Source organism: Alexandromys fortis, unplaced genomic scaffold (assembly GCF_014885135.2).
Source record: "Alexandromys fortis isolate MF-2015 unplaced genomic scaffold, M_Fortis_MF-2015_v1.1 scaffold_218, whole genome shotgun sequence".
In the NCBI taxonomy this organism is placed as follows: Eukaryota; Metazoa; Chordata; class Mammalia; order Rodentia; family Cricetidae; genus Alexandromys; species Alexandromys fortis.
The window spans coordinates 1,874,950-1,886,769 of NW_026068112.1; the positions used below are offsets into that span (position 1 = coordinate 1,874,950).

General features: G+C 50.4%; 2 protein-coding genes across 3 annotated transcripts in view; one reads left to right on the plus strand and one right to left on the minus strand.

The window, feature by feature from the left end:
- Tuft1 (tuftelin 1) overlaps nucleotides 1-9,094 on the plus strand; it is a 43,627-nt gene extending 34,533 nt beyond the window's left edge. For both annotated transcript variants that reach the window (XM_050124561.1, XM_050124560.1), the window contains 6 exons: nucleotides 554-682; nucleotides 1,217-1,311; nucleotides 4,940-5,045; nucleotides 5,763-5,846; nucleotides 7,018-7,118; nucleotides 7,640-9,094. In XM_050124561.1, the coding sequence (XP_049980518.1) occupies nucleotides 554-682; nucleotides 1,217-1,311; nucleotides 4,940-5,045; nucleotides 5,763-5,846; nucleotides 7,018-7,118; nucleotides 7,640-7,703 (579 nt within the window). In that variant the 3' untranslated portion in view covers nucleotides 7,704-9,094. The remainder of the gene's footprint in view (nucleotides 1-553; nucleotides 683-1,216; nucleotides 1,312-4,939; nucleotides 5,046-5,762; nucleotides 5,847-7,017; nucleotides 7,119-7,639) is intronic.
- Nucleotides 9,095-11,388: 2,294 nt separating this feature from the next.
- Nucleotides 11,389-11,820, minus strand: part of LOC126490011 (forkhead box protein H1-like) — an 8,846-nt gene continuing 8,414 nt past the window's right edge. Inside the window, exon 2 of the mRNA XM_050124654.1 lies at nucleotides 11,389-11,410. Within this exon, the coding sequence (XP_049980611.1) occupies nucleotides 11,389-11,410 (22 nt within the window). The remainder of the gene's footprint in view (nucleotides 11,411-11,820) is intronic.

An 11,820-nucleotide genomic window follows, 5' to 3' on the forward strand; every position in this document is an offset into this window, starting at 1 on the left:
CAGGGCGAGTATTGGACTAAAGGAATTCCGTGGCTCTTTGGAAATGTGGAAGGACCCCAGGTCTGTGCGATGTGAACTCGCACTGTGCTCAGGGCCATGCCGAACCTGAAAACCTGCTCGGGGCTAGGAGGGTGTTTAGAAGGGATATCTGTGAGACTTCTCATCTGCTAGGCAGATTCTGCATGCTGCATTGCAGCACCTGTGCAGGCACCGTGTTGGCCTTGGTGTGGAGGCAGAGATGCGGGGAAATGGCAGGCTAGAAGTGTGTCTCCTGGGCTGTGTGCTTCTGATGAGCAGGGAAGTCACAGCTTTGGGTTAAGCTTGGTCAGCACTGGAGGGCCGTGGAGGTATTGAAGGGGTCAGCCAGGGGATCTTGACGGACTGTGTGTGAGGGCCAGGTACTCTCCACGGTGGTCCTGGTGGAGATAGGAGTGACAGCGTGCTCCATAGTGGCTTCCTTTGTCCCATCAGGGCTCTGGAGCCTCCCCAGGTTCTCTTTCTGAGGCTTATCTGTGTTTGCCTTTTCTCTTCTGCCCTTCAACACACATCACAGGTTACACTCAGCCAGTATCAGCGAGAGGCAGAGCAGAGTAATGTGGCCCTTCAGAGAGAAGAAGACAGAGTGGAACAGAAGTCGGCAGAAGTCGGGGAGCTACAGAGGCGCTTGTTGGGGATGGAGACGGTAATGGTGATGTTTGGGGCCGAAATGGACGTAAGGCTTCTTTTCCGGTAGCTCAATAGCTCAGTGGCATCCCTTTCCAGCAGCCATGTACACCCCTTCCCATCCCTTCCAGCACTTTAAGAATAGAAAGTCGAACATCCAGCCTCCATCTTCTTCCACTGCAGGAGAAACCGTTCCCACTTTAGACCTGTTCTTATACAGATGCCCCCTTTGGGTTTCTGAAGACGCTTCTTAGCAGCCAGTCGCTCTACCTGGTTCACCCAGGACTGGCCGCCAGGGCTGGCAGGTGGGTTTGCACAACACAGGCCTAGTTCTCCCTACGGCAGCTGGGTGAGGCTGGGAAGTTTCTGTGCTGAAAGTGGGAAAGGCTGTCCTTGACAGGGGAGGGCATCCAGCAAACCAGCCCGGCTTGCTGCTCTTTGGCAACAGGCCCAGGCCCAGTGGCAGCCAAGTTGCTGTTCAGGTACCCATTTCACCCCAAGCACAGATTCTGTTGCTGTCCTTTCCTGCTACTGCCTCTTTTGTCCCCCCCAGGAGCATCAAGCCTTACTGTCAAGAGTCAGGGAAGGGGAGCTGGCCCTAGAGGAGCTGCGAACCAAGAACGCCGACTGCCAAGCAGAAAAGGAAAAGTAAGGGCCCTTGCTCACTGTAAGGTTGGGTGTAGGAAAGAGAGGGCGGGTGGTGCAGCCTGCTGCCAGGGCTAGGAGGAAGCTGGCGCTGAGGTCAGATCTTCCAGTTCCAACTCAGTGTGCTCACATAGGCTGGAGCCCCACCCAGGCAGATATTGTTCGGAAGGCTGCCTTCTTCGGGGAGCTCATTTAACCTAAAGAAAAGGGTTTTATGGTTTTAGAGCTAAGGTCAGGCAGAGCTGAAGAAGCGTGGCTGTTGCAGCTCCACTAGAGGGGTTTTCACTGTGAGCCACTCCAGGTTTCTCACTCCTAGAGCAGACACACGGGAAGCTCCGGAAGATCCTGTAGTTTCTCCAGTCTTTCAGAGACAGAACGGATAGCTCCATGAGGACTTGCTGTTGCTCTAAGCAGTTCAGATAGAAACCAAGAACTGCCTGCTGTCCTTGGAGACCTGTAGGGATTACTGAGAGTTTTCTGCCTCCAAGGTTAGAGGGTTTGACAAATGTCCTCTGAGGAGAGGGGCTCAGAGGCGTCAGGTCAGTAGGACCCACAGAGCAAAGACTGCCTCCTGAATCTTCAGGACCGGATAAGATGTTGACAGGGCATGGTGGCACATGCCCATAATCCTAGCACTTGGAAGACTGAGGAGGATTGCTGGGAGTTCAAGGCCAGCTTGTGCTGCAGAGTGAATTCTGTCTCTAACTAAACTCTTTCTGGGTGCAGTAGTGGTGTGGTCTGTACCTGTTACCCCAGGTTCTCAGGAGGCAGAGGAGGAAGGACCATGAGATCTCAGCCAGCCTGGGCATTGTAACAAGGTTTGGCTCAAAAATAAATGAACAATAAACAAAAACAGTTAGATCTCAGGTCTGATCACCCTTGTGTAAGCGACCCTTTTCAGGCTCAACAGACATTACCTGAAGGGCCAAGATCAGCAGAGTCACAGCCCACCATCTGAAAATAGGGGTATTTTCTCTTCTTTAGGACAACCCAGGCTTGACCGTCGCAGCATGGAAAATTCGGGCATCTTTTTATTGTAGCGCCCTTTCTGGTTTGCGTTCATAGCAAAGTAACTTTAGAAGAACAGTTGAAGCTGGGAGTGGTGACTCATGCCTTTCATCCCAGCACCCAGGAGGTAGATACAGGTGGATCTCTTAATTCGAGGCCAACAAGGTCTACATGATCTAGGTCACCCAGGACTACATAGTGAGACCCTGTCTCAAGGGAAAAAAACAAAAGCAAAAAATGGGAAATTGTCTCTACTGAATATCGAGTCTTTTTTTTTTTTTTGCTATAAATATTCTACATCAGTTTTTTCTTCTATCAGAAATGTTTTTTTATTATTATTTTTCTATTCTCACATATATTACATCCTGACTGCCGTCCTTTGCCGAGTCTCTCCTCTTCCCACCTCCCCTCTCCCAGATCCAACCCCCTCTCTGTCTCCCCTCAGAAAAGAGCAGGCCTCCCATGCAAACATGGCATAATGTGCTACATGGTTGCCATTGGTCCCCCAAACCAACAATGAGCAGTGGTTGTATTAGGTATCCTAAGTGATAATATAGGCAAGGTGTATGGGAGGATGCAGAGGACATATGCAAATACTAACGAGGATCGGAAGCCCGTGAGGTGGATTTCTATAACCATTCCACCTTGGGGGTTGAGGGGTGACTGTGTTTAGAACCCCCTCTTCCTCTGCGTGGGACATACTCTGGGCAGACTAAGAGAAGAACAAGAGAAACAAAGCGTGAGGTAACCCCAGACTAAGGCTCTGGAATGGTGTTTGACCTCTGTGTGCCCTAGTGTGGAAAACCGAGCGCGGGACTTGTCAGGAAGGCTATGGGGTGCAGGTGCATGGTGGCTCCTCCTCAGCCCGAGTACTCCCCACTGGGGAGTGTGTGCACTTGTCTTCAGGCAGAACTGGAGGTAGCCAGTGCCTGTGGCTCTTCAGAACCCTCTGGGCATTCTTAAAACTGACTAAGGAAAATTCTCTCTGCTCATAGCATTGCGACATCAGGCAACTTTCTACCTCTCTCTTGACACTAATCATGGGTCCCACAATCTAATCCTCGTCTAAGACTATCCAGAGTTGATTTGGGCCCCATGTGTCAAGAGCTCAGTTCGACCTCACCTCAGCTGACAGTCAAAATGAGCATGCTCGAGGACACCATGTACCACCCTCCCATTACCTATGCATGGGGTGGGGTGCTTCCCAGTTGCTTCCTCAGGTCAGGAATTTGTTGTAGTGGCTCCTGGAGCTGACAAAACAATGCTGTCAGATTTGTAAAGGGTTCAGGTGAAGGACGGATGAAGCAGCACAGGTGGTGAGGTCCAGAGTGCGCAGCACCTGTTCCTGGGGAGTTAGCATACACTGTCCTCTTGTGTGACGTGCATGCCTGTGCGTTTCTGGACCCAGGAGGTCTTTGAACACTTTGTCCAGCGTGCAGGCATGGTTAGTCTCTCCCCCTGAGGTTGGAGAAGGATTGAAGTTTAACTGGCCCCATCCTGCAACTGTCTACAAACCCCAGCCAACATTCCCTTCCTTATTGTCCTAAGACACTCTTGGCGTTTCTGGAGGTTCAAGGCATCTTGTCAGGAGCTGGGAATACAAGACCAAATACTGTATAGTGAAACATGGCCCATCGCTCCTGGGCTTGGAAATTTATAAGGATTTGAGGAATACTCTGTTAAGAATTAAGGACAGCCAGTTGTGGTGGCTGGCACACTTCAGTAGGATTTGCTGAAGGAGGCAGAGGTGGGAGGATCATGAGTTCGAGGCCAGCCTGGGCTATACATTTAAGAATAAAAAACAAAAAGAATTAAGGACAGCCGAAGGAGGTGGAACACACCCTAATCCCAGCACTCGGAAGGCAGAGTCCAGCCTGGTCTGCAGAGCAAGTTCCAGGACAGTAGGGCTACACAGAGAAACCTTGTCTTGAAAAAACGAAAACAAAAACAAACAAACAAAATTGACAAAGGAGCTGGAGAGGTGGCTCAGACACTGACTTCTTCCAGAGGACCTGGGTTCAATTCCCAGCAACCACATGGCCCCTCACACCTGTCTGTAACTCCAATTCCAGGAGATCCGACAGACATACATGCAGGTAAAACACTACTGCACATAGAATTAAAAAAAATTCTTAGAAATTTTTAAAAATTGTAGTAAGAACAAATATTTCTTATTGAGGATCTTGATTTTGTTTGCTTAGAATAATGTAAGTTCCTACTTAAATTTTTAGGGCAATCAGAAACTTATAACACGCAGGGCAGCCAACTTTCTCCTGACTTTAATACTGAAAAAGTTTAATAATAATGTTAATAAAAAACCAGAAACCTGCCTCTGATAAGGCATGCTGATGCGTGTCTGTAATCCTCGCACCTTGGGAGACCGAGGCGAAACAACACCTGTGAGTGCAGAGCTAGCCTGACAGGTTTCAGGCTACTCAGTGTGATAGTGGTCTCGGAAAACAGAACAGCCGAAACACAGCATTCTGCCCCCTAGTGGCGAGCACATTACTTAGCTGCCTCGTCCTTTGAACTAGACATCTCTAAAGGGCAGGCCACGGAGGCCACAGGGACTCACACTTGGTGGCAGTGTGACTTCACCTCGCCTCCTGGTCTTTGTCCCCAGGACTGCTGCTCTTGAAAAGGAAGTGGCTGGGTTTCGGGAGAAGATCCACCACTTGGATGACATGCTCAAGAGCCAGCAGCGGAAAGTTCGGCAGATGATAGAGCAGGTAAGGGGGGGTCCCATTTTACCTGTCCTGTGTTCACCCCAAGTTTGTGCTTTCATTACCTGTCCCCTGGGCAGCTGAGTTTAAAATTGTGCGTCCTGTGAGCAGCATGGGACGCACATGGAGTTCAGGTATTGCGCTCCTGTCCTTCCCTGACATTGTATTTGCATCTGGCTTTCCCACTGGGAAAGGAGAGAGGCTGCTCTTACCTATGCTCTAACTCTTTCCTGGCAAATGAGTAATGGAGTCCTAACAAACCAGTTATCTGTGAAGATCACCGTCTGGTGCCTCCTGCAGCTCCCCGGCCTCACTCTTCTGCCTGAGCTTTAGCGTAAAGCGTAAGGTCATTTCCTCCCTTCGGGCCAGCTCCCTTTACAGGTGTTGTGTTTACTGCCGTTTCTCATTGTCCTGAACAGCAGCTCTGATATGATAAGCACTCAATAAATGTTTCCTAGACGAATGAATAAGTAATTTCACTCTGCAGAACTCAAAGGACTAGGTTTTGCATTGTCTGCTGTGCACTTTGGATTTAAGGATGGCACTTCTCACTCTGCCATCCCTGCTTCTGTGTTCATACTTAGAGAAACATCAGTGAAGCCTTGAGTGGAGCAAGCTCTCCTTTTGACTCTGCTGGCTTCCCTCTAGCCAGGGTGGAGTTTGGTGAGTGTGAACTGAGTCTCTGCAGAAAAAAAAAACTCCATGTTTCTTATATCTTTGCAGCTCCAGAATTCAAAAGCTGTGATCCAGTCCAAGGACGCCACCATTCAAGAACTCAAGGAGAAAATTGCCTATTTGGAGGCTGAGGTTTGTGTATGGGAGAGACCCAACAGGAAATTGAGTTCTTGAGAAGCCTGGGCACAGGAGGGGGCTTGGTTCTATCTAGCAGCTGCTTTGAGCCGAGTATCTGAAAGTGTTGCTCTATGGTCAGTTGAATTGTGAGCAGCTAACAGTGGCAAGACCTGTCCCTGCCCAAGGGCAGAGCCTCATGGTGCAAACAACCCATCGTGGCACATCTTGACCACGATGGAGTTGACAGTGGAGCCAGGCTTTGAAGGAATAGGGCACATTCTATAGTTAGCATCTCCTCACAGTTCTGGTGATGGGCTCAGTCAGCATCAGGGTGACTTCCTGGTCTCATTTCCACTTGGCTGCCAAGCCCTTCCCGTCTGTTGACCACCTGCAGATCACTTTGCAGCCCACTGTGTGACATCCCTGCAGATGGGAAATGGTATTTAGATAAAGTATGGTCTGGAGTTAAGATAAAATATGTTGGAGAAAAACAAAATAAAAACAAAATTGTAAGGACTGGAGAGATGGTTCCGGGGTTAAGAGCTTGGACTTAAGTTTAGTTCCTAGCACCCACATCTGGCAAGCCACAGCCACCTGTATATTCGGCACCGGGCATCTGGCACTTCCTTCTAGACTCCGAAGGCACCTACCTGTGTGCATGAGGTGTGCACTCACACAGACGTACAGAGAAATAAAAAGGAGAAGTCAAAACAACAGCAAAGAAACTACAGATATTTAAAAACTAGGCTGGCTGGGTGGTGGTGGCGCACGCCTTTAATCCCAGCACTTGGGAGGCAGAGGCAGGTGGATCTCTGTGAGTTCAAGACCAGCCTGGTCTACAAGAGCTAGTTCCAGGACAGGCTTCAAAACCACAGAGAAACCTTGTCTCGAAAAAACCAAAAAAAATAAAAATATAAAAAAATAAAAACTAGGCTCTTGATGAAGGTATATGACTATGTCAGCTGGAAACAAACTCTGGACAGGAAATGTATACAGAGGAGAAGCCAGAAGTGAGCAGTGTTGCTGCCTTAGTGAGGAGCCAGCATTGGAGGCAGAGAGTTGTGTCTTGTGATGAAGATGAAGAGAGAGGTGCTGGTAGTCATGGAGTTAGCGGGAGCGTCCATGCAAATTAATGGGGGCGTGTGGCAAGCCAGAGAGGCCCGCTGTAACCATGCCCGCCTTTCAGAACCTGGAGATGCATGACCGCATGGAGCATCTAATAGAGAAGCAGGTCAGTCATGGGAACTTCAGCACGCAGACCCGCGCCAAGACGGAGAACCTGGGCAGGTGAGTACATGCTGAGCGTGGGCCCGGGAAGGATGGGAGAGAGGAGGAGCTTTGTAAAGCCTTCAGTGCTGAGGCAAGGAAGACGGAAGCCCAGCCTTCTGCCCTGTCTCCAATCTGAGATCATCCGGCAGGCCACTCTCTAGCCCAGTACCACGCATGGTTTGTGGAAGTATATAAACCCCTAAGAGTGCGAGTAAAATTTATTTATAATATTTACGTATTGCACATTTCTAGAGGAGGGTCTTTTGTTCCTAAGAGATTCACAGAAAGGCCCCAGTCTAGGAAGAAGATCAGGAATGTCAGCTGTGTCCACTCTCGGTTGTTTAACTACCCATCCTTATCAGCCACCATGTCAGATAGATATGTCATGTCACAGCTGCTCCTCCAGGTAGACCTGGGGAGATGAGCCAGCACCGGGGTGTGGTATTCCAGAGGTGCGGTATTCCAGAGGTGCCTTGGGGGGGGCGGCTGCGGGGTGGGAGGCAATAGCGCCGCCTCAGTGTTCACTCCTCTCTCTCCAGTGTCAGGATATCCAAGCCCCCCAGCCCTAAGCCTATGCCTCTCATCCGAGTGGTGGAAACCTGAGCTGTGGGAGATGCTGGGATTGCTGCCCTTGCTGTCGCTCAGACCTGCAGAGAAGCCCACCACCTCTGTAGGCCGTTGATACCGAACTGACTCTCCGACTGAACCCCGGTAGCCCCAGGTCTTGGGCTCATGCCCCAGGCTCCTATCCTCTGCTTGCTGGCAGATGGAGCAGAAGCGTCTGTCTCCTCGGGACACTGCAGGCCTTGGGAAGACATTCTCCTGCTAGCAGGAACAGGACAATATTCTTTCTCCCAGTTACTGTCTTTCCGGGTAACCGCTTCCCTGCTGTGTACACTGGAGTCTCGCTGCCCCGAAGCCAGGCCCTCATCACCTCCAGAGAAGTGACAAAATTTGTCTCAGCCCCCAAAAGTTGGAAGCACAGATGTACAGCGACTGGAGAGTGTCCTGAGGGAATGAAGTTCCTTCTGCAAACAAGGCTCAGTTCTTAGCAACAAACTTTGTTTTTCTACTCGGCTCCACCCTGTGCCATGCTCTCCGGGGCCTCCCACGGACAGCCAGTGTGGGGTAGCTGGCCAGGCCCAGTCTTAACCAGAGAGCTGAAACTAGATAGCCTTGCCTTTCTAGGGACAAAGGAATCTACCTTCAGGGAGCAGGTTTTAGCAGGTTCTTAAGGACCATGAATAGTTCTTGCGACCTCACTCCCCTGTGGAAGTTCCCAGTCTTCAGGTTTTCCCCTGTGGTGTCCCAAAAGGCACACCTCAGTCTTCCTGACCTGGAGCTAAGAACATTTTCCTCATCAGTCCCAGCAAAACTGTCACTGTATTTATTTTGCTAAGTTATTACTGGTTTTGCTTGCATCTCATAGCTGATTTAATACCAATGTTCTGCAGTCTTCTGCAGAGGTGTTTGGGCATACCTGGATGTGGGGAGAGCATTCTGTTGGCTCCTTCCCTCTAGCTGCTGCTTTTCATTTCTCCCTCCTGAGTCAGTTTGTAATTCAGGAGGCTAGTGTCTGTCCCCAAGTGTGTGCTGCCGGGGAACAGGGCAATCATGACTGTTTCAGGGGCAGGGGTGGGATCTTCCAACCTCTCCACCCAGAACAGTTTCAATTCCAGTCCCGAGTGTCCCTGCAGCTCAGTGTGTTTCCTGTAGTGTCCTCCAGTAGCCTCAACAGCACTCCAGCACCTGAACGCGGGACCACTGGGACAGCTTTAGTCTTAAATCTCCTTAGCTCACAACCAGGAGCCTTAAGTCTGTGTGTTTCTCTGTGTCAGGACCAGGCCCAGGGCCTGGTGTGGTCTCTACAGTGTCCTGAGACTTCAGTCTCTACAGAATGAGGGCGTTGAACACCATCTCCATGCCCCTTCAAATTCTTTTCCTGGCTGTGACACAGTCATTGTCTGGTGACTTCAATAAATTATGCTAACATATCTCTTTGCCCCATGGGCCTGGCCTGGTCTCCTACGCCTTGGGGAGGATGAAAGAAGGTGGCATCCTGTTGTCACCATCGGAAAGATGTAATACAGCTCCTCAGACTCTGATGTATGGGTGGTGTGGTATTTAGAAAAGCTACAGCCACCAGGCCCCGTTTTGACCTAACCCTAGCTTTGACCCCGTTTGGGGGCAATGACCTTGTGGGATCCCTGAACTTAGCCATTCTGTGCCCTGATTTGGAACGGCACTGCACAGGGTTATGGGGGACGGCAGTCACGGCAGAGGAACATGAGCAACCTGAGCCTTTGCAGAGGTGAGCAGATCCCTGGAGAGACTGACTGCAGCTCTGCAAGGGTTTATTCGTTTCTGACAATCTCTGGATAGCATTGGGTTAGTATTGTGATTCCCCTCCCCACCCCTTCTGTCGGGAAGCCAGTTGGCTGCAGGGCCAAATAAGACATAGCTGAATTTACACAAACTCTGCTGGGCCAAGGAAACGGGAAACAACACCCTCCTGTTGCTTGGCCCCTCTGGTTCCCCTTTCTCTTTCAGTTAAGAATGTAACTTTTTTTCTTCCTCAGCCGATTGACCACACGGGCACCCCCAAAGGCCCTGGAAATGTTCCACCCCACATCTGGATTTGCTCCTGACTCCCGGGTTGCTCTTGCCCTGGCAGTCTTGCTTGGCACAGGTATATCCAGACTGCTTGTCCCAGAATATGAACAGGCTGGAAGCAGGGTGGGGTTGGCAGGGGTGCCAAGAAGACTGGCCTGGCTGGGGGTGTGAATGAGTGTGCTGCCTGCAGGAAAGGAAGGCTCTCCCGCAGGGAGGAGCAGAGATGTGGCGTGCAGATAGGAGCTGGGCAGAAGACGTTCTGGAGATCAAGAGCAAGGCTCTACGATTTATTTAGACAAATAAAGTGTTGGGGACATCTTTGGCATCTGCTTTGTATGCCACTGTGGGCAGCTGCTGAAAGGCCAAGCAGGATGCTGGAGCGTGGCTGGGCAGCCGCTCAGCATCTTGACAGCTTCCAATTAGAGGTGTCAGGGCTGAGGAGATGGCAAGCTCCTGAATTCAGCCACTTTTATTGACTGCGTTTTGCGGTGTTTTAAGCCAACTCCTGTGTGCTGCTGGAGGGAGGCGAGTTCTGCCTCTCCAGGACTTTTGCCATGAAGGCGGTAAGAGCTGCCCAGACATGTAGCCATCATTGCCAGCCTCCTATAAACGTGGACTGCAGACCTGGTGTGGGAAAGAAGCTCATGGGAGCGCTTGTTCCCAGCCTTCACAACAGCTGCCCATATTCCAGGTCTTCATCTTTCTGTCTGAGCAGAAAAGAGCCCGGCGCGCACTGTTTCACCCCGTGGAACAGGATAACCTCAGCTGCCTGGTGATGTGGCGGGAGGACTGGAAATGTTAAGGGCAGCCTCAGCTACTTAGGAAGACCTGTCTCAAAATACAAGTTTACCAAACTAAATAAAGGAGAAGAACCCAGAGCGTAGTGGTGCACACCTTTAACCCCAGCACTTGGGAGGCAGAGGCAGGTTGATTTCTGTGGGTTTAAGGCCAACCTGGTCTACATAGTGATTTCCAGGCCAGACAGGTTTCTAAGGTTCAAAGATGATTTGTCCATTTTCCTTTGTGTGTCTTCATCTCTGTCTCTGTCTCTCTTGGATCTCATTATATAGCTGAGGCTAGCCTCAAAGTCACCATCTTCCTGCCTTAGCGCCCCCACTCCAAGTGCTGGGATTTCAGGTGTGCACCCCACGCCTGGCTTTGTCCTTGTTTTAAATCACAGTCAGCCGTTCACTGTTCCACATTCTACACATGAAGTGTTTCCACATTGTGAGGATGCTCTGCTTTACCAGAGGAGGCTAGCGCCTTCTGGAATGGAGAAGCAGTGTCCCCTCTCTAGTCAGCCCCTGGCTCTGAGCAGCAGTTGTGTGTGGGGCCGGTGTGATCCAAGTTCTCCCATTCCTCAGAGCCAGGCTGTTGAGCTAGGCCCTGAGTCTGTTCAGGCTATGACTCAACGACAGATGTTCGCCTAGGGCCCTTGGCCTCTTTTCCACGCTTTGATTTAGAACTCCGGCTTCACAGGGAGCAATTGTTTCCTCTCTTCTGTCCCGATTATAAGCACACAACCTTGGAACTAAAAAGTTGGAGAGGCAACTATCTCCCCTTTCCCAAGGGAAATGCTTCTCCAGGCTGAGGATGGAAGAGGCGGACCTTTAAAGGTAAGCACTTCCTGACTCACTGAGGCCGACTTTGGGCTCTTAAGATGTGTGGCCTTCTGCTAGATCTCTTTCCCTGGAGCCCTGTGGAAGAAGAGATTGAGGGTTGATGGTGGCAGGATAGTTCATTTTCCGACAGGGCATTGGTCCTCAGAGCACTGAAGGAAAGGAAATCACGAGTCCTTATGACTTGAGCTGTCGCAGGGCCAGCCCTGTCCTCCCTGTCACTGGGGTTCTTGGCCCAGCCTGACTCTTCTGTCTGACCTGTAACTTTCAGTGTGGTTTGTGTTTTAACTGACATGCTATGTAAACTATATTATTGGGGAAAATTCTTGCAAAACATTAGTCAGTCCTTTAATCCCAGCACTTGGGAGGCAGAGGCAGGCGGATCTCTGTGAGTTCGAGGTCAGCCTGGTCTACAAGAGCTAGTTCCAGGACAGGCTCCAAAACCACAGAGAAACCCTGTCTCGAAAAACCAAAAAAAAAAAAAAAAA